At 52.6% G+C, this 21253-nt stretch overlaps 2 protein-coding genes across 2 annotated transcripts in view; one reads left to right on the plus strand and one right to left on the minus strand.

The window, feature by feature from the left end:
- Ticrr (TOPBP1 interacting checkpoint and replication regulator) overlaps positions 1-1996 on the plus strand; it is a 41104-nt gene extending 39108 nt beyond the window's left edge. The window contains exon 21 of the mRNA XM_021167048.1: positions 538-1996. Within this exon, the coding sequence (XP_021022707.1) occupies positions 538-647 (110 nt within the window). The 3' untranslated portion in view covers positions 648-1996. The remainder of the gene's footprint in view (positions 1-537) is intronic.
- Positions 1946-19534, minus strand: Kif7 (kinesin family member 7). Its single transcript, XM_021167113.2, has 19 exons — positions 19494-19534; positions 17767-18118; positions 15301-15501; positions 14580-14973; positions 13922-14441; positions 13040-13156; positions 12300-12518; positions 11395-11555; positions 10865-10980; positions 10612-10764; positions 8519-8721; positions 6605-6802; positions 6279-6404; positions 5933-6109; positions 4775-4990; positions 4012-4218; positions 3221-3419; positions 2984-3130; positions 1946-2761 (listed from the first exon to the last, which is right to left on the minus strand). The coding sequence occupies exons 2-19, from the start codon at positions 18092-18094 to the stop codon at positions 2394-2396; spliced, it is 4050 nt and encodes a 1349-aa protein (XP_021022772.1). The 5' UTR covers positions 18095-18118; positions 19494-19534; the 3' UTR covers positions 1946-2393.
- Between the last annotated feature and the right edge of the window lie 1719 nt (positions 19535-21253).

A 21253-nucleotide genomic window follows, 5' to 3' on the forward strand; every position in this document is an offset into this window, starting at 1 on the left:
GTACAGAATATGGGGAAATGTTTTTGACCTTGCAGTGTCGTGTGCTCTTCCTAAAGAGGCTTCATGGTAGAACTTAGGGAATCTGAAGAGAAACCTGCAAAATTTCACCTAACTATTTCGGGTGATGGAAGTGGTGTGCATGCCATGACACTGCTGGGCTGTGGTCTCAGGCAGCAAGTGGATAATCAGAGCCAGGCACTTCTCACAGCAGGCTTACATCCACCTTCATCACAAAGGTTCTGCCATCAGCCTCTAGGCTTCCCCATCTCTGGCCCTTCCATAAACCACAAGATCTGGCTGCTCATGACACTGGGTTAGGAATATTTTAGGCGAGGGACTTGGGTGGCTCTCTTATCACAAAATTATTTCAGCCACACAGAGTAACAAACCCTGAGACCCAAAAGAAAGCCTTCTGTGCGGACACACAAGCAATTTTCAGTTGCTTGTCACTGCCAGCGTGTAACCCTTAAGAGTGGAGGTGACCCTCTGTGGCCATGCTGTCTTTCCTTAGGCCTCACTGAGTCTGCTTTTTCCTAGATGAGGAAATGGATGTGTTCCCCTCCACTGCCGAAGAGTCTCCGTTCAGCCACACCCTCTCCCGGAAACGGCCTTTCAGAACCTACACGAGAAAGAAGCTTATTAGCTAGCCCTGCTTGAGCATTTCGCTGGAGGACTCAAAATGAGGAACACTGTGAGCCTGGCCCGACCCCTTGCACTCAGGAGATGTACTCTAGAGCAGCTTTCTCTAGGTACAGTAACAATGCCAGACTCATGCCAGCAATCTAGCAATGTGCCCAGAACAAGAGTGGCCAGGACTTCATGGGACTGAGAAAGTTCACAAGTAAAGATGACAGCAGCAGAGTCCCTGTGGAGTGAAGATTCTGCAGGTATGGTAGTAAGCTTATAGTCCTAGCACTTGGGAGACAGAGACAGAAGCATCAGGAGATTCTGACTACATAGCATGTACAGGGCAACCTGGGCTGTATGAGAGCCTGTCTCAAAACAACAAAAGACATTAAAGGCCTTAAGCCTTTTCCCCACAGTCATCTGAAGATTACCACTGGAATGCCTCATGGTCTGAAAATTTCTCTCGAGGTCTTCATATGAGGCCAGGCCCTGACCCTTTAGGGGGAAGGTTGGAAATCTGGTGGGCAGCTTGTACTATATATAACTCAGACAGCCCAGAGATCCCATTCCAGGTCTTGGTAATTCAGAGGACTACTGCCACACTGTGAAATGGAAAAAAAGGAAACATTTACATAGTCTCTTGAGGTGTTTGCCAAGCCTTGAGTTCTTTGACACAAGCGGTACTTCATAAAGTAAGACCCATAAGTGAAAGTCGTCAGCAAGAAGCAAGCTAACAATAAGGTCATCCTGGCAACTTAGCATTTGGCATTTCTGCCTGGAAGTAACTGGCTATGGTCCAGAGCAATCATACTGCAGGGTCTACCCTGAAAGGCAGTCACCTCATGACCGTCTTAGCCAGGTATGTGCTTGACACCTGTGTTGCCCTGTAATCAACCTAACCAACTTGCTATGGAGTGTTGGCAGGAGCCTCACTTGCAGTGAGGGCTGATTTGGAACCAGCCCTGTTGTGGTCCCAGGGCTCTTTCTGTTGTCAGATGCAGGTGAAAACTCCCATGTCTCCTTTCAGAGAAAGAAAAGGCAGCCCTGGAATGCTTGCATGGGTTCAATTGCCAGTAATACTGATGAGTAGAGAAGGAAGGGTTTCAAGCTGGCTCTAAGTTCATAGTTATGTGTCCTGAATTGGGAGCCTGTGCACAGGCGGTGGGAGGGGAGAGGCAGGACTCCAATATGCCCTTCAAGGATGCTCTCCAATAACCTCACCTCCACCACACCCCAACTCTGATAGGCTCCACTGCCTCTCAGCTGAGGACCAGCCTTCAGGAATTCTTGGGGGACACATTTAAGATGTAAGCCATAATGAGATTACTCCTGTTTATTATTAAATGATATTTTTTAAAAATTCTAAAAATGCTTATTACTTTCCCAGTTCTCCCATCTTTATAAGACCATTGAAGCTGTGACCCCCCCTTGCCACTGACGGTTTTGTGACAAGCCTTGGATTGCCTCCAGAACTCTGGGCACACAGGCTTAAAGTCAGAACTGTCCCACAAATGAAAAAAGAGCAGTCAAGTACTATAGCTGAAGGAATTTGCATAGGATACAAAAAAAAAAAAAAAAAGACTGCTAAGCACCATAGTGGGGAAAATCCAGTTCTTTTGGGTGTGGCCCAAATTTTCGGACTCCAATTGGTGTAAAGATGAGACTCTGGATTTACAGTGTGAGGTAAGGACTGTCCTTCATAGAAGCAAAACAGGCAGTCTCTCCTCTCAGCAGGACTGGAATCTGAAGCAGGGTCTGACCAAGGCCTACAAGGGGTTTTTCCTGACGTCGATCATCCCTGGGCTGGTTCTTCGGGGTTCCCACCGGGGCTTGGACAAGGGTCCAAAGTTCCAGGAGAGGCCCACTTCACCCATAGGTAGTACCCGCCCTACTGGGGGTTCAGTTGTCTCCCGGACCCTAGACTCCTCAGAGGAGCCCTGCTCGCTGCACAAGCTTGAGCGTTTCCATGTCAGGGGTAGTGGGGCATGGACCAAGTCCCGGGACTCATCCCACACACGGGACACCCCCTCCAGAAGGGAGGACTGCCAGAGAGGTTCAGGAGCTGCAGGATGGAGCCCATCTTCATTTCCAAGGCCTTGTCTGTTTTCCAGGCAGAGGCTTCTCCTCTCACAACCTGTCACAAACAGTATCTTTGTCAGACATAGAGGTACATGGAGGCGTCCCCAAACCCAGCTTCCCAAAGCCCCTGAACAATAGGCAACTTGAAATGAGGCATCTGGGTGTGACAGCCCAGAACAGGAACTCGGGATCGTCTTTGGCTAAGTAGAACTTTGCAGCTATCTGTGTTCCTCCAACTTCCCAGTAGTGTAGGCCCAGGCTGGACACCAGTGCTCACCCCGGCTCTGGCCTGCGGTGCTTCCTGCACTGAGCTTCTGCTTCAGCTCCTGGTTTATCCACATGTGTCGACCTAGTTCCTTCTCCAGAGCATGAATCCGGGCCTCATATTGCCTCTTGCTGTCTGCTAACCCCTCACCAAGGTGGTCTGGTGTGGAAAGACAGGTTAGTGAGGGGCTGTGGACAGGGCAGAGAGATGGCACCTTGGGCTTGGGGCAGCCGGCACCCTGGCCCTCACCTCGGCCCTGCTGGAGGAGCAGCTGTACATTCTGCTCGTGCTCCTTCTGCTGCAGGGTCAGCTGCCGGTCCATCTCCAGGCGCTGCCGCTCCAGGGCCACCTCCAGCCAGTACACCAGCCGCTGCTGCTCCTCCAGCTGCATCTCCAGCTCCGAGAAGGCAATCTGTTGCTGGTGTTGCTCCTCTCGGAGTGTCACCACCTATCCCAAGATCAGCCAGGCTCAGCTACCATGTCAGTGCCTTTCCCAAAATAATCCTTAGCCAATTGGTAAACATGGCTGCAAGGAAATCACACCAGGTCTTTCCTGTCTCTGACACTGCTCTAGACAATGAGGTCCCAACCAGCCAGTCCTCCAGGGGGAACTTAGCACAAACCCTTCCCCACCAAATAGTACTGAGCTGCTTGACAGTGAAACTGCACCCAGACCAGGATTTCTCAACCAAAGGATAAGGCATTTGGCACTCGACACGGAGTGATACCTGGTTGTGGAACCTGTCTATTATGCAACATTTGACAACATCCCTGGCTACTACCCCACCACCATGGCAAACAAAAATACCTCCAGACCTGTCCCAAGGTGCCAAGACTATCCCTCTTGAAACCCCATCACTGTAGGTGAGGGCCTTCAGACCGTAAGTTGGGGAAAATTAAGCCATCCCCTAGATGGCTTCAAAAATTGGAGAGTAGAGCTGACCCTGTCCCTGTCCCCTCGTCTGGGAGAAAGGGACACACAGCAGACCTTCTAACGAGCTAAGGGAAGTGAAGGCCAGGAGTGTGTGCTGGTTATCCACCTTGTCAAAATACTTGCACAGCAGGGCTCTGGTCTCTGAGGAGGAAAGGTAGCTGAGCTTTGCCATGAGATTCATCTCACACTGGGACAGCAAGGAGGCCGAAGCCCGCAGCACCCGCTGGCGGCATGTGATAGCCTCATTCTTGTACTCGATGGCAGCGTCCAGGGCCTCGATGGCTTCATCCAGCTGGAACAGTGTCCTCTCCTCCTGCAAGAACAGGCTCTCATGGAGGAGGGGTATCAGACTTCTGAACCACAGAGTCCTGGGCAGATACACTACAGCCAACACACATACACAACTGAGCCTTTAGTGTCCCCTCAGCCTGAGAATGTCTTGACATATCAAAAGTGCCCCTTACTGCAGCAGAAACAGGGATACTCTGTCACACCCTGATGCAGGATTAACGACAGTGCTGCGAGGCTGGGGTCTCGGGTGCTTTTCCACATCAGGGTAAGCTTGAGCCCCTGAAAGCTGAACTGAGCCTGCCTAAGATGCCAGACAACTAGGGGTAAGTTTCTGCAATGCAGGCTTTCTGTTCACATACAGATGGGTGTCTAGTTCCACTGGAAGGGAGCTGAGAAGTCCACAGTCCCACATGCATCAACTGGGCCAAAGGGGCAATCTCACTCATCTTGTAAAGCTTAATAACCATTGGGGCACCACTTATAGAGAGCCAGGGCAAGGGACAGAGGGGAGCAGAAGGACAGGTGGATCAGAGAGCTGAAGCATAGGGACAGAGCTGGTGGCCCCCCCGTGGGCCTACCTCAGGTGACAGCAGGCTTCCCTGCCTCAGCTTGCTATCAATCTCCAGGCGCTGCTTCAACAGTGAGTCCTTCTCCTGGCGAAGGGTGTCTATCTCCCCTCTGATCTGCTGCTGGTTCTGGGCGCTGCCTTGCCGCAGCTGCCCACTCTTCTCAGATAGCTCCTTCTCCAGGTGTTCTAGGCGGCTGGACACACGCACAATGTCTTCATTTAGGGCCTGAGGCAGCACAGCCAGTGTGTCAGAAGGAGCAGGTACTGTCCTCAGAGAGGACACAGAAAGTGCCTAGACTGCACATTGGATGCTAAGGAGGATGTGGGTCTTTCCCTTGCCTACATTTAGCTCAGATGTTTTTTCAGGGATCAGGGCCCTTTAAAGGACCAAAACATCTATGGAGGAGATAGCTCAGAGGAGGAGAATCCATGCAAGCAGAGAGGAAGGTTCTAATGTTAAGAAGGGATGATGGGAACAAGACAGCTGGTGTGTGCTACGCTATCAGTACGGAGACTTGGCTGGAGAGTAATTGGATTATGAGAAAGTCTGGCCCTGCCTAAAGGCCAATGTGGAAGGAAGCAAGGGTTCCTGTGTCCAAGGGATATTATAGGTGACCTAGTGACTCGGATCTTGTGCTCCATGATGGCAGTGACAGGGATCCTGGTCTGAGTGTCCACAACCCTTCAGGAATCTGGCTTAAACACCTGGATTAGAAGAGTCCTAGGTTTGGGTGTGACATAGTCCCACTAAGTGTTTTGGGCACATTCTAATCCCATCTGAAAGAAGAATGAAGTGGCTCAGAAGTTGGCCTTTTGATGAAAGACGAGGTACCATGCCAGGTGCCGATGGACCCCCAGCCTACCTCCTCCAAACGCAATCTCATTGGCCATACCACTTACTACACGTGCTCCTCATTTTGCTTATGTGAGACCCAATGTAGTGTTGGCAAAATGTGAAATGGCCTATGGGATGAGTGCCCATGCCCCATACATTAGTTCTTGTGTCATAAACAGCCTAAAGTCTTGGAGTTCTTGGAAATCCAGAGGATACAGCCCAAAGGGCAAAGCTTCCTGTCTTGCCTGGCAAGAACATCACTTCAAAGAACCTCATCTATCTACACGCCCTGCAGGGCCTCACCTGGCCAGGAACCTTGTGATGGGCACTCACCTGGCTGGACCTCAGGCGCTTGCTCTCGAGCCCCGTCTTCTCCTGCATCAGGGCCTCCTTCTTGGCCAGGATGACCTCCCGCTTTCGGAGCTCCTCTCCCAACTCCTCCAGCGCCCGCCGCTGCTGCAACACCTTTTCCATCTCCTGGTCCAGCCACTTCTTTTGCTCCTCGATCTTCTGAGGGACAGTGGAGCAGCAGGGACCTCAGTACCTGTCTCTAGCTGCAGCCATTACCCAAGGTCCCAAGGAGAGCAGCGGATCCCCAGCAAGTCCTCAGGGGACCTTGGCAATGAAACGGTCACCCAACTGCCAAGCTCACTGGGACACAGGCTCAGCCCAGCCGCACCTGCTGCTGCTCCAGGCTCACCACAGAGCCATTGCTGCCACTGCGCCTCTTCCTCTGGAAGGCTGCGATCTCTTCTGTCTTGATTTTCAGGATCTTTTGCTGTTGCTCGTGCTTCAGCTCCAGCTCCTGGGGAGGAGGCTCAGTGAGGGGAGCAAGCAGGGTGGGGAGAAAAACCTGGGGGACAAGGGCATGGCATGTGCCCACAGCCTAAGGTTCCTCTAGGTTCTTGATAGTGAGAAGAACCTACAGTAACCTATCTCCAAGATCATGTAGCTATGAGTGGTGGGAACGAGACAGAGCCCTCAGCAGGCCAGCCCGAGCCTGACCTTGACGCGATGCTGCCGCTTGTTCATCTCCGTCTCAAGGCGCCGCTTCTGCTCTGTCTCCTCACGGAGCCGCCTCTGCAGCTGCCCCTGCTGTCGCCGCATGAGCTGCACATTCCTCTCCAGCTCCTGTAGCCGAGTTTCACTTTGAGCCGACAGTGACACCAGTCGCTCTGTTGCCTGCTTCTTCTCCTTCAGCACCTGGAACCCACACAGCAGCCACCGAGCTATGCACAGGGGTTATAGGAGTCTGGCAGAGCGCTTGGCACTTCTCGAGGGTGGGTGAGGCCCAGGTGGGTGAACAGAGGGGCACAAGGAAAAGGGAAAGCATAGGTGGATAGAGGCTAATAACAACAGAACCCCAACACCAGTAGCTACACAACACTGACTATTCATGGAGGAGTTATGCTACATGCTCTATCGTAAATGATCTAACAAACCCATGAACCAGTTTGCCTACTGGGCTGACAAAATGGTTCAGTGTGTAAAAGTGCTTGCTCTCAAGTCCAATGACTGACTTGAGTTTGATCCCTGGGACCCACATGGTGGGGAGAACCAACTCCAAAAGGTATCCTCTGGTCTGCACACACACACACACACACACACACACACACACACACACACACTGTGGCACCCTTACACATAGACACACAAAATAAGGAAAAGTCTAATGAAAAAATTAAAATGACTACTATTCTCGCTTTATAGATTAGGAAACAGGCACAGAGAGGCTAGGCAGGTTGGTTAAGAACCCACAGCACAGCCAGTGGCTGGAGAGCTGGCTCAGTAGTTAAGAGCACTTGCTGCTCTTTGCAGAGGACCTGGGTAGAGTTCCTAGTACCTACTTGGGCTCACAACTGTCAAAAACTCCAGTTCCAGAGGATCCAATACCCTCTTCGGGCTTCCACGGGTATAAGCACATATCTATTCAGGCAAAAAAAAAAAAAACCTCATACACATAAAAATAAATGTCTTTAAAAAATGGGTTTTCCAGTCAGGAAAACCATTCTACCAGGTCATCTCTCAAACTAGAACTGAGGAAGGAAGGAAAGAGGAACGTGGCCAGAAAGGCAGATGGCAGGTGCAGAGGTGGCTGGGGTCCTCTGAAGCAAAAGCCGGGATGGATAGGGCTATGCGCAGAACTTTCTTCCCCCTCCCTGCACCCCAATGTGACTTCATTTAGAAATGGGGCTGCCTTTAAAGTTGCCTTTAAGCTGCTGTGAGGCCCTTGGTGGTGACCCTGACCTAGTATACAGGCATCCTGCGAACACCAAGCACTCAGGTGCACAGCAAAGGCAGCCACACAGCCAGAGGGAAGGCAGCCACCCACAGCCTCAGGAGGCCTCAGGAAAAGCCAGACCTGTGGCCAGCATGAGCTTGCCTATCCAGCCTCCTGTGTGCTGCTGTGCGGCGCCCCCTCCCACCTGGGCACTCCTGCTCTGGCAGCACTAACGGACTTATATGAACTGCTCAAGGGGATGGAAGGTGGGCACACACAGGCACATGGACACTCAGCTGTCAGATGGCTAAGCCAGGCCTTGGGGACCGTGCTCAGTGTTTCTCCCAGAACCAAAAAGCAAGCAAGCCGAGGGTCAGGTGGACAGCTACACTGTCAAATAGAGGATGAGATGGAAGGTGAGTGAAGAGCGGCTGGGACTGTGCATGTGTGCGTGGAGTGGAGATGCTGTGGGCTGAAGGAGATTTCCTTTAGATGTCTGCCCTCCCTCGGTCAGTGGGAGCAGCCACCTCTATTCCTGCTGTGTTAAAAGCTCAGGTGACTCTAGCACCCCATGAAGCCGGCCTAAATAGAGGTTAGATAGAAGGAGTGAATAGAGGTTAGAAGAAGTGACTGCCATCAGTGATTCTGGACCCACAATCCTGTTCCCAGGGACCCCAGCTGGGGACCCCAACACTGACCTGCACCTGGCTTTGGGCTGCAGCCACTCTCTTACGGAATTCCTGGAGCCTGGACCTCTCGCTGGCATCTTGGGGCTCCCTGCCCTCTAGCTCTCGAAGCTGCCTCTGCCCTTCACACAGCTCCGCCCGCACACGCTCAGCCTCCTGCTCCAGCTCCCGGATGCGCTGGCTGTGCTGACGGTTCAGGGCCTGGGCCGCCTTCCCTGGAAGAAATGGAGCCACAGTGGTACAGGCAGACCCCTCCCAGATGACGATCACTGTCCCTCCCCTGGGAGTCTGTTTCCCAGGCCCTGTCAGTCTGGAGCACTGCACGAGGTTCGTCACACCATCATCTTCTTAAATCCACTCAATCACCGCCCATCCTGCTTCTGGTCTTGGCTGGACAGAACTCATGGTAGACCAGGCTGGCTTTGAACTCAAGAGATCCCCCTGTCTCTGCCTCCTGAGTGCTGGGATTAAATATGTGCACCACAACTTCCAGCCCCCTCCTCCTCTTTTTAAATGAGTTTTGCCCACAGGAATGACCCGAATTATCAAATTTTATCTCTACCTTGCCCATGACAAAAATCAGTATGTCCACTGAGCCTGCACATCTTACTAGCTTCAATCTGCAAGAATATACTAAGGGCAGAAGGAGAAGCCAGACACACAGACAAATCCTGCCAGAAGGACTCAAGAGCTGAGAGATGGGAGACCTCTCAGAGGCCTGTGAAACCAACCGAGTGTGCACAGGGCCCAGGCATGGAAGGCTGACTCAAGTCAAAAAGCCTAAACAGGATCACAGGTGGCAGTGACTCCTAACCTCCATCGAGGCTGGTGTCATAGATATACTGGAATCAGCTTAGCTTTTAACACCACAGGGACAGAGAGAGGTGGCTGCCTGGCTGCTGACCAAGGGAGGAAGGGTCATCAAGAGTCAGTGACTAGGCTCTGGGTCCTAAGAGGACAGGAGGAGAGTCTGCAGTTTCACCCCCAGTGCTGATCAAAACAGAACAAGCCAGTGCGTGTGCCTGCAATCCCAGTACTTGGGAAGTGGAGGAAGGAGGACCAGAAGTTCGTAGCCAGTGTTAGCTACACAGCACCTTTAAAGGCCAGCCTGGGCTACATGAAACCATCTCAAATAAACAAATCAAGAAAAGACAAGAAGACACCAAGAGCAAGCCATGGTGGGTAGCAGGAAAAGATCCACGTTGTTTGTTTGCTTTTGAGAAGTCTTCACAAGGGAAAGGACACGGTGGCTGGGATCTGCTTCAAGATATAGCAGCGAAGAAATATGAGCAGAGATGAGGGTGGGCAGAGATGAGGGTGGGCACTCTCAGTGACTGCAAAGCCTGGCTAATGACCTCTGTACTAGTCTTTCCCTTTAACCATCTACTTCAAAGTCTGAAAAATGAGTTAGTAATAAACCCACAACTGTTAAAGACATGCAAGCAAACAGGAAAGATGACTCAGTGGATAAAGGCACTTGCGGCCAAACCTAATGACATAAGTTCAATCCCCAGGTCCCATGGTAGAGAAAACTGACTCCTCTAAGTTACCCTCTGATCTCTACACGTGCACTGTGGCGTGTGCAACACACACACACACACAGAGAGAGAGAGACAGAGACAGACAGAGAGCAAAACAGAGGGAGAATGTATTTTTTAAAATGTTTTTGAAAAACTATCAAATGGCCACCACTTACATTGTCCCCAGGTCCCCTGCTACTCACCAGTATCAGAAGTGGCACAGTCTGGGGTAACTGCTTTCTCATTTACACTGTGACTAGGACTGACTGTTACCAGGCCCCACAGTGCATCCCATAGAACAGAGTCAGTAGATGAGAAGCTCTATCTACTGAGGAATATTCAAAGCAGGTCCCCAGAATTAGCCCATTTCACCTTCACAGCCATCCTATGGAGTAAGTACAGTACTGTTTCCCTTTAGACAAGAGAAAGCTGACAGCTGGAAGAGGCCCAAGCTAGGTGTTAGAGCTACGCCCCGAGTCCTGTGCTGCTAAGCAGTACACTGTGAGCCTTCTCCAAAGCAGCCCAGGAAGAAGGCTGAATGGGAGACCCTCCCGAGGAGGAACCCACCCCAATGCCTCCACTGACCTGTCCGGACCAGCTCACCAATGAGCTCCTCCTTCATGCGGATGTTGATGGCCAGTTCCCGGATTTTCTGTTGGGCCTGGGCCAGTCGCCACTCAGAGGCCATGGCAGCTGGGGCCTGGCGGGTCTGAACTGGGACCTTGCCACTACCAACTGCTACAACATGCAGATTGTCAGGATCAGTACCCCGACTGAGTGTGGAGGAGGCAGAGGCGTGGGGTAGAGGGGCTCCCTGGGTGCTCCCCACCGAGCCTACCTTGTGGTGCTGGGATGGCAGCAGCTGGCTCTTCTGAGCAGACCTCTGGGCCCTTCCTGTCAGGTGGGCTCCCTGGACGCACCCCTGCCCTCTGACTCCAGTTGCTGATCCCATTTCTAGAAGGGAGAAGCAGGAGTCAGTACCACTTCCCAGCCCCTCACCTAGCCTAGCCTCCTCTTAGGCCTGGAGAGAAGAATAGAGGCCATGGGGCCCTCCAACCCCCAAGATCAATGTTACCCAAGACAGAGATGGGGCAGAGCTTAGAAGATGATAAGAAGCTGCAGGTACCACAGGTTGTCTTGGAAACTGAGCATCAGGAAGTCTGGGCACTTCCTATCACACCCACCCCACTGAAACCTTCCCATCCGGACGGAGCTCACGGACCTCCCAGGGATGGTGAGAGAGACAGGCAAGAGTATCTTGAGCTGAGAGGCCTCCATACGACTGCTGAGAGGATGACCAGGAATCTCCTCCAGCCGAGAGCAACCCAGAGCTGACCCCGTGAGGCCAACACACTGGTTCTCCCTCACCTGCGCAAGTATAAGGTCCGCCTAGGTGGCTCCTCTTCTTCTTCCTCTTCTTCCTCCTCCTCCTCCTCCCCTTCCTCCTCTGATGTAGTGGAAGAGGCATTCCCCAGTTTGTCCGCCTGGGCCAACACCTCTGCTTTGACTTCCTTGCCATTCACCACCTGCTAAAGGGGGCATTAAGGCTCACGATGAGAATGCTTGCAGGGCATCCTCTGAGCCCTGAAGTGTGCCCTGTCCTGCACACCGTCCTCTCCTCAACTTCCTCCACCACATCTTCACCCTCCAGCTGTCACGGGACACATGGGAAGTGCTCTCGCCCTCAGCCATCAGGGAAGGGTGCGATCTCCTGACATCTGGTTCTCCTCGGGTGACAACCTGCCCTTTCTAGTAGGGCAGCTTGTGTACACCCAAGCCCTTTCTCACCATTGACACCCTGACAAAATGATGGGTACTTGATACACTCCCACCTAACCCAAACCGGCAACTGCACAGCTGAGATGTCCTAGAGTTCTGAAGCGGCACAGGACTCAACTTTGCCAAAAAGACTCCAAGCTGAAGAACCTACAGGCAAAGGAAGTGAGCCTTGGAGAGGCCAAGCAGAGGTCCTGGAAGAGTGAGTCAGCAGAGAACCACCCCCAGACCGTGTGTTAAGAGTCCATCCTTGGGTGTGCAAAGGTGCCACCTCATCATCGCTGATATCCTCACTCCAGGCAATTTCCAGCTGCCTCAAGATGCTCACTGGCCCTGGTCACTTCTGAGAGTCCCCACAGTCTCTCATATCTGGCCCCTTTCTCTAGGGACACCTGAAATAGGAATCTTCTATCTCACAGCTGGTGCCACGGAGACACAAACATGGGACACGTGCCCCAGTGTTGCCCTGATGTACCAAGCCTCACCAACCTCCTCACCTGCTCAGAGCTAACTTCTTCTCCAGGAAGACATGTCAGGGGCATCATGCCCAGCATGTGAGTGTGGGCACCCCCCAGGGGGGCTGTGTGAGGCCGGGGCACAAAGGATCCCAGTGGCAAGCCCTGCAGGAGCCCCGGTGCGCCCCAGCCAGGTTGTGCCAGCTCTAGGCGTAGCCGCAGTTCCACCATCTCTTCCTGCTGCTCCCGCAGACGGTCACTCTGTAAGACACAGTCCAGGAGCTGATGGGGTCATGGATGCCAAGGGTGGGGATGTCCGCTGAGCAGCGTGAGTACAAGAAACTGAAGAAGGAAGCTGAGGACCTTCCAACTTCAGGGGTGAAACTGAAAAGTTTGAGCACCACTGAGCCCTTTCTGTCTGAACACACAACACACTGGTTCCCACCTAAGCTCTTATCCTATCCTGCCCAATGTTCATCACATTCCCACATGCCAGCATGCCAGTCCTTACCCGACACCAGCCAGGCAGAATGCCCATCTTGTCAGCAGGCTCCCACGTGGCATCCTGCTGCCCCCAGATGCCAGCTCCAGCCAAAGGTGCCAGGCATGGCTGTCAGAGCACTTCCTCCACTGTTCTGTCCCTCGCCACAGTGAGACACCACACATCTCCACATTGTCCTCCACCAGCGGCCCTTAGCCCAGGTCTCCAAACTCTTCCTTCCATTCTGGGAAAGCCTTCCTCCTCTAGAAAGCCTTCCTGATCTGCAAAAGGGGCATCCTACCTGCAGTTTGTACTGCTCCATGGCGTCCTCCAAAGCCGCCAGGAAGTCTCGATTCTCCTCCTCTAGCCGGGCCACCTGGCTCTGCAGGGTCAACAGCTGCTGGGCCCCCTCATCTCCCTACAGGGCAAGGAGAAAGGCTTTAGGGGTGGTGCCTGGCAAGGTGCTATGACACCCTAACTTTCTCGGTCTTGACGCTGGCTTACCCAGTCCTACTCTCCACTTTTCTCCAAGATCTGCTTTGCAACCTTGGTGCTCCTGGCCCTATCCAGCCTTAGGTTCCTTCTGGAAGCCATATGAGACATCTCCCACCATTACTAATAATGTTTTAATGATTATCACTAATATTTTCTCTGTTTTGAGTTAGGGTATTGATATGTAGCCTAGACTAGCCTAGAACTCATGATCCTCATGTTTCGGCCTTCACCGAGTTAGAATTATGAATGTGGCCACTATTTCCACAGATCACAGGGTTTTGTTTGTTTGTTTGTTTCCTTGCTTATTTAGGTTCTTCAAGACGGGGTTTCTGTGTAGTCCTGGCTATCCTGGAACTCGCTCCGTAGACCACACTAGCATTAAACTCAGAGATCCACCTACCTCTGCCTCCCTAGAGCTGGGATTAAAGGTGTGCCCTACCATGCCCTACATGTTTTTATTAATGTTAATATTATCAAGAACACCTTGGTCTTTGCCAGTGTGCTTGACATCTATTAGTGCTTCTGATCTTACAAAATCCTTATTTAACAGACCCAGAGGCTAAGTCCTTCCCAAAGTTAAGGAACTGACTTTAGTCACTGAAGTAACAATGAAGCCCAAGCATGACTGCTTGGCTTAAAATAAAACTCTCTTCCCTTGATCCTTACCCCGAGCCCACCCCAGGGTCACCTTTCTCCCACTGGTCCCCTGTGCCGCCTGGTCCTCGGCTGGAGCGCTTTCGATGCCGCTGTCGGGTCCGGAGGCAGAGCTCAAGGCGCTGCGCTCGCCCTCCACCGCGCACAGCCAGTCCCGCACTTTGCGGGCGGCAGCGCCAGGCAGCCCGGGCTCGGCCTGCAGCTCTCGCAGGAGGCTGTAGGCGGCGCTGGTGCGGGCCCGGCAGCGCGCGCATTCGGCCCCCAGGCCCGCAGCGACTGCCGCGGAGCCCACTGCAGGGCAGGGCACGCGCCGGCCGCGATGGATGATGCGCGTTTCCGAGCGGTGTCGCGGCGGCCCGCGCGCACCCGCCGCCTGTTCCTCAGGGACGCGCTCGGCCTCTGGACGCCAATTGACTGTGGCGCGATTGCGGATGTTCTGAGCACGGCTGGCGTAGTTTAGGGTGTTGAGGGTCTCATCGAAGTCGGAGGAGGAGGGGCTGACGCAGGCGATCATCACTGTCTTGGCATTCCCTCCCAGAGAGTCTTTGAGGATCCTGTGAGCACGAGGATGATAAGCGTCAGTGCCTTGGCTCTTGTGAGTACTGACCTGGCACCATCGGCCTAGATTCAAAGCCACCTTTCCTGGGGGGTTCCATGATCCCACCCGAACCCAGAGAAATGGGCCATCTCACCGGGTGATCTTGGAGTCACGGTAAGGGATGTGGCTGCCTCGGCGCTGGGGGTCCCCCAGAGCGCTAATGACATTTCCCAGCGCCAGCAGGGTGCTGTTAATTTGGATGCTCTCTTTGAGCCGTTCTCCGGTGCTGCCAGTCTTCAGAACCCTCTCGGAGCCTGCCAGGTCCACGAAGTGGAATTTGGAGACCAGCAGGTGGCCAGCGGCGGGTCGAGGCAAACGGCTAGGAGTCCGTCCCCGCTGCTCCAGGGTCACAGTGAAGACTGTGTGTGAGCGGCTGGAGAGGCGGTTGAAGTGTGTGGCGCCTGTGTGGCGCGCAGCGTTGCCCATCTCTAGGAGGCTCAGCACCTCGTCCAGGCCTTCTACGTCCACTTCTTTCACCCCACAGAGCACTGTGGAAACAACACTGTAAGCATCTCCCCTGCAGACAGCCAGAAGACAAGCAAAACCATCCAGGCCTCCTACCTGCTCTTCCTCACCCAGAGTGCCCGGAGTCCCTGCTTTTCTGCACTTACCTTAATGTTTCCCACTCTGGAAACAGAAGCCCATACTGAACTCACTGCAGACAGCAAACAAACCCACCATCCAGGGCCTGGATTTCCCTTGAGGAAGTGTCTCTCCCAGACAGGTTAAGCCAGCCCACCCTCAGAGCAGACAGGCAGGCCTTGCTTGCCAAAGGCCTCCCTCCCAGTCATTAGAGGATTCCCAAGCTTTCTCACCAACATTTCCCCGATCATCTTCCCGAAGCTGGATGTCCCGGCTGGCAGTGCCCACTTCTAGCAGATCTCGGAACTCTTCCTTGTAGAGTTCCAGGTAGGATACATGCACCAGGCAGTCCAGCAGGTCATTCTCATCAATGAGCTTGAAGGCCTCAGCCATGGCCCTTGGGATGATACCTTGTTCATCTTCATGCAGGGAGGCTGGGGAGATACCACAGTGTCTCCTGCCGCCATGCCCCCCTCCCCAGCTAAACCTGGCCCAAGTATCCACCAGCACCACACCACAGCAGCAGCAGCTTGAGAATGGGGCTGTAGGGTGGAGAAGACAATGGCAGAGGCCAAGGAGAGACAGCCTCTGCTAGGCCGTGCTCCAGGATAGGGAAGGAGAATTGGAGACTTCAAGCAACCTCTCATGGTTTAATCAACCGCTTTCCTGATGCACCCTCCTTATCCCATTCCCAACAGATTATCAGATACCCTGGACTTGATTACTCCTTGGGACAAGTAAGTCACTACCATGGCCCATGCACAGCTAACTGATGGGCCTCTTAATTTGCTTCAAAAGTAGAGTGTTCATCCTAATATCCCATAGTAAAGTTTGCTTAAGTATACTTGCAACAGAATGCCAGGAAGTTATCAAATAAAAAGAAGACTGGAAGACTAGGGGTGTAGCTTCACGGCAGAGCACTTGCCTAACATATGAGCACCCAAGTTCAATATACAGCAACACACACACACACACACATGACTGAAGAATACTTAATGATAAGTGTTCCTTATCGTACATATCATCACATATATGGTCTTTATCGCTATCCCCAATTCAAAGTAGACGGCTCCACATATTAAGTCAAAAACTAAGGTAATATTTTATAGCCAGAAAATTTCAGATGCCGACAGGTGTTGTGGTGCATAAACCATGAACATTTAAAATTAAATATTGTTCATTTGTGTCTCTGTGTGTGTATGGCGGGGGAGTATGGTGTGTGGATGTTGAGAATCAAACACATGGCCTTAAGTGAGATGGCAACTGTACCAGTGAGCTACGTACAATCCCAGCCCCAGGGCATATTACTGAGAAAACAAAACAGGATGGAAAAGAGTGGATATCAAACAATGCATGCTTTACCAGGCATGGTGGTGCATGCCTTTGATCCCAGAGGACAGAGGCAGAGGCAGGCGGATCTCTGACACCAGCCTGGTCTACAGAGCGTGTGCCAGGTCATCCGGGGCGACACAGGGAAATTCTGTCTCAAAAGATGAAGGCAAAAAAAAAAGCCATGCTTGAAGTATAAAGCATAATCATCTCCACAGAGGGACCCGGATGCTCAGGAGGCGGTCATCAGGCCGGCTATTCTCTGCATGCACTCTCCTGCATTTTCTCAACTTTCTACAACAACTATGCCTCTGCCATTGCTATGGTCTGTGTATGTCTCCCCAAAACTCACGCATTAAAATCCTCACCCCTACTGTGATAATATTAGGAAGCAGGGTGACTGACTCATGAGTTGGAGCCCTCATGAATGAATTGAATGTAAGAGAGACAAAACAAAACAACAAAACAAAACAAAACAAAACCCCTCTGTGGGGCTGGAGAGGAGGTTGCCGAGTGGTTAGAGCCACTTACTGCTAAATAAAAAGGCTTGAGCCAGGTATGGTAGTACATGTCTATAATCCTAGCACTTGGGAAAACTGAAACAGACAATTGAAAGTTTGGAGGTTCAGCCGGGCGGTGGTGGCACACGCCTTTAATCCCAGCACTCGGGAGGCAGAGGCAGGCGGATTTCTGAGTTCGAGGCTGGCCTGGTCTACAAAGTGAGTTCCAGGACAGCCAGGGCTACACAGAGAAACCCTGTCTCAACAAACAAACAAATAAACAAACAAAGTTTGAGGTCTACCTAGACTACACAGTGAGTATCAGGCCAGCCTCAGGCAAGCCCCTGCCACAAAAGACGAACAGGCTCCCTTGTAAGGTGATATGGAAACTACTCCCCTTAATTTTATTGACAACTTGACCTTGTCTTTGGAGCCCCCAGAGTCAATTTCTGTTTACAATGCACCAGCATAGCATTTTTATAGCAACCCCACTGCAGTAAAAACAGGAGCTAGGAGAAAATAAAATGGCTCATGTTCCTTAAAGGGGGACAGTTCCTGCCATGGAGTGGCCAAAAGAGTCTTCCCCAGATACAGAGGCTCCAATCTCAACTGCTCCGATGGGAACACAGATTCCGAGCCCTTGGTGACATCCTAAGACACACTTGGTTTTCTTCTGTTAAGATGACAAAACCCATTCTTGAGAAAGCCATTCACCCACAAACCCCACTTCCTGCCCTTCCCAGCCACCTGACATGGAGTGCTGACTTTTGCCCAGGAGATGCCCACTCCCTCCTCAGCATCCTTGCCTTGGAGTGGGGGTGGGGATGGGGGTACAGGGTACAGAAAATTCAGAAACATAGTATCACTCACCCACACTGGCCTCCCCCATGGTATATGTCTTCCCAGAGCCTGTCTGACCATAGGCAAAGACGGTGGCATTGAAGCCCTCAAAGAAAGCCTCGAGGAGGGGCTGCACGCAAGCCTGGTACACAGCCTCTTGCCCAGTGTCCTCTCCCAGGACCACATGGAACCCAAAGTGGCGGTCACGCCCCAGGGTGATTCGACCCCGCTCAGGCTCCACACGCAGGCAACTCTGATGACCATGCAGCAGCTCCTTGGGCAGCAATGGGCGAACTCGAAGGGCCACCCTCACGGGGGCCTCCTCAGCCCCAGACAGCCTCTGGGCCTCCAGCCCCATCTTGAAAGACAGCAGCTCCGGGATCTGCAGAGAAAAGGAAAGGCCTGTACTACAGGGGCCAGACCACACAGCTTTGGGGAGACTGAAGAAGGGGTAGTCAAAGTTCAGAGCATCTGCCCAAAGGGGCACCCAACTGACTCAAACCACAAAACCATAAAGCCACAGTAACTTTTTTTGACATCTTCCCTTGGCCAAAAAAATAAAAAATAAAAAGAGCCCCAGCACTTGATATCTCCGGTTTTTGTGTCCCAGCTGTCCCACTCCCCCTTCTCAGTCTCTACCATTGCTCCTCCCTGAAACTGCTTGACACCTGCCCATCTTCTTCAAAGAAGCCAAAAGATCCTTCAAGACCAAATTCCTATCGATAAACTCTGCCAGTTCTATCTCCTAAATATCTCTCAAGATTATCAGCTACACTCCTCATCCTGTTGCCAAAACCAGTCATGCTGCTGACACCCTGAAGGGATAACTTCTACCAGCTCCCTTTCTGAGTCTCAGTCTCCCTGACCTCTCCAACCCCTCAGTCTAGGGCATCTTTCAAAAACACAGTTGTGACAGTCTCATTTTTACACCCCAACAACAATAAAGGAAGCTTAGAACACACTTCCTACCTTCCCCATCTCCTGAACACCATGCCTTTCCTCTCAGGGCATCAACCTCTGTGTTACCATCTTCATCCACCCACGCTTGGGCTGGGCCCACCTTCCCCACAGGGCCAGGGAAGCCGCTCTGCTCTGTCCCATCACCACTACAGACAGCCCTTTGTGCTGCCCACATCAGACACTGACCACACGGATGCCAGAGCCAGAGTCTCTCTCCCGATGGAAAGCAAGAACCCTCTTTGTCTATTTCGAACTCTATCATCAGCCAGCACCCAGCACAGGGTACAATACTATCTAGCAGTCCGTGATGACCCCTCCCGCCCCCAATCTCGCCTTCTCCTTCCTCACCACATTCTTCAACCGCAGTATCCCACGCCACACTTCGTTGTTTTAGTATTTACTGTTTAGCATCTCTGCTTGTATAACCGCTCATTCATTCGGTTCTGGTTAGGTGCTGGAGCCTGGGTACACAGAGGTAACAGTGCCTGGCGGCACTCCAATCCCCAGGTAGACTCTGGAGCTGTGTGTGGTCCCGGCTTCTCCTTCCCCACAATCAAGGCTCCGAGCCTCAAAGGCGCCCTGACAACTCCACCCGCGCGATCGGCCGCTGGGAACAGGCCCTCCCGGAAAGTTTGCAAAAGTGATTACAAACGTGGACCCTCGCAGGCTGCTCCTCCTGGCCCGGCCCGCCCAGTGAGGGAGCTCGCGGTAAGCTGAGGGGCACAGATGGGGGGCTGCTCAGACGCCTCCCGGGTGAGCCCCGTCTCGCCCTCCATCCCCTCCGGACCCACACCCACCTGCCAGGGTGCGAGCGCAGTCCCGGGACGCGCAGCCGAGCTCGGCGCCCCGACGCGGCGCGCTCCGATGCCGTCATCGGGACCCCCGCCCCCCCAAACATCCCTCCCTTCACCCGCAACCCCGCCTGCCCCGGCGCTCGGGGGCGGAGGCGCAGGCAGGGCGCCTCCAAGTCCGTCCGCAGACTGGGCGGGGCGGGCCCTCCTATGGGGGAGGGGCGGGCCTCTGCCGGGGGGCGGGCCCGGAGAAGCAGCCAGTGGCTTCTCTTCAGGTCTTAGAAGACTGGGAAATCGGCCCCAGACATCTGTCTTCTCATAGACCCACTTCTTTCTTTCTGCTCCCAGGGTTAAGCCATAATCCTCATTAAACACAAAACGTAACAGCAACAAAACCACCTTCCCTAGGAAGTTTTAGTTCCTAAAACTATATCGCATTTTAGGATTTATGAGATTCAATCGCAGTTTAGAGTGACTGTCAAGGGACACTTGTCATCCAGAGAGGCAAAGCTGGCTGCCCATCTCTTTGACTGGAAACACCATGCTTTGTTGAATTTGTAATTCAAATCTAGAATCCAAGCCAGGGTGAGTGGCCCATGCCTGTAATCCCAGCACTCTGCAGAATCCCTGAGCAGGGGAGATCGGCACCAGACTGGCTACAGAGGTGTTGTAGCCTCTGGACAAACACACAAATAAAAAATCTGGAAAGCAGACTGGGAGAGACAGAGTGGGGCATTTGCCTAGCATGAGGGAAGTCTTGGTTTTTATCCCAAGTACCACAAATCACCACCGCCATCCCAGAATACATATTTATCACTTAAAACACCACTAAAGGAAAACTAACTTTGATAGATGTATTCAGATGACTGCCTGCTATAGAGGCAGCATAATTAAAGGCTGCAGAAATGTCCAGTTCTCCCAGATCTATATGAGAAAACACTCAGCCCCATACAGTAGAATCACAGCCTGAAGTGAGGCCAATGATGAGGCCATGTGGTGTCTCACTGGTAAGATAAGCAGGGGTCCCTGATAGGCATATTCTCTCCCTTGGTGACACAGATACAAGCCAGATTAGACCAGATTAAAAGTAAATACAGGCAGGTTTATTAGGAGGCAGATCTCTGGTGGGTTCATCGATCTCACAGGTAGAGGTCAGTGATGTCACACATCCGCTAAAGCAAGGGGCTTTTATAGAGTTTAGGTGAGGAGTGCCAGCAAGGAGCTGGGGTGATGTTCACACATGGTCAAAAACTGAGCCTCTGGGCGGACACTCTTGGGTGGGTTGCTGGGAAAGGGGATCCCAGGAGTCATAAAGTGATGATGTGTTAGCGGGACATTTTCTCTGGGAGAGCAGGGTTGGAGGAAAGGAGGGCAGATGGGTTTCCCAACTTGTGCAGGGCACGGGCAGGAGTTCCAGTCTAATAATCCCCAGCAGGTTGAGTCAGGGGCAACAACAGTGCCTGCTCTCCCACATGTATGATCTGTCATCTACAGACACTAAGTACTCAGAGGAGTGAGGGAGCATCACCACGTGGTGTGGCATGCTCTTGGGATCAAGTGATCTGTCCCTAGGTTCTTTCCTTCACTTCCTGTATGTCACGTGGTCTGCTCATCCCTGAGCTAAGCTCCGACAGGGTGATGGTCCTACAGGGCCTCAGGAGATGACAGACTGAGAAGCCATCCACAACCATATCCTAGACTTTTCAAATAGGAGTGGTGGCCAGCTGACTCCGGTATAAGGAAGGGCCACCAAGAGGACACCAGGC

The sequence above is a fragment of the Mus caroli genome, chromosome 7 (assembly GCF_900094665.2).
Source record: "Mus caroli chromosome 7, CAROLI_EIJ_v1.1, whole genome shotgun sequence".
NCBI lineage: Eukaryota > Metazoa > Chordata > Mammalia > Rodentia > Muridae > Mus > Mus caroli.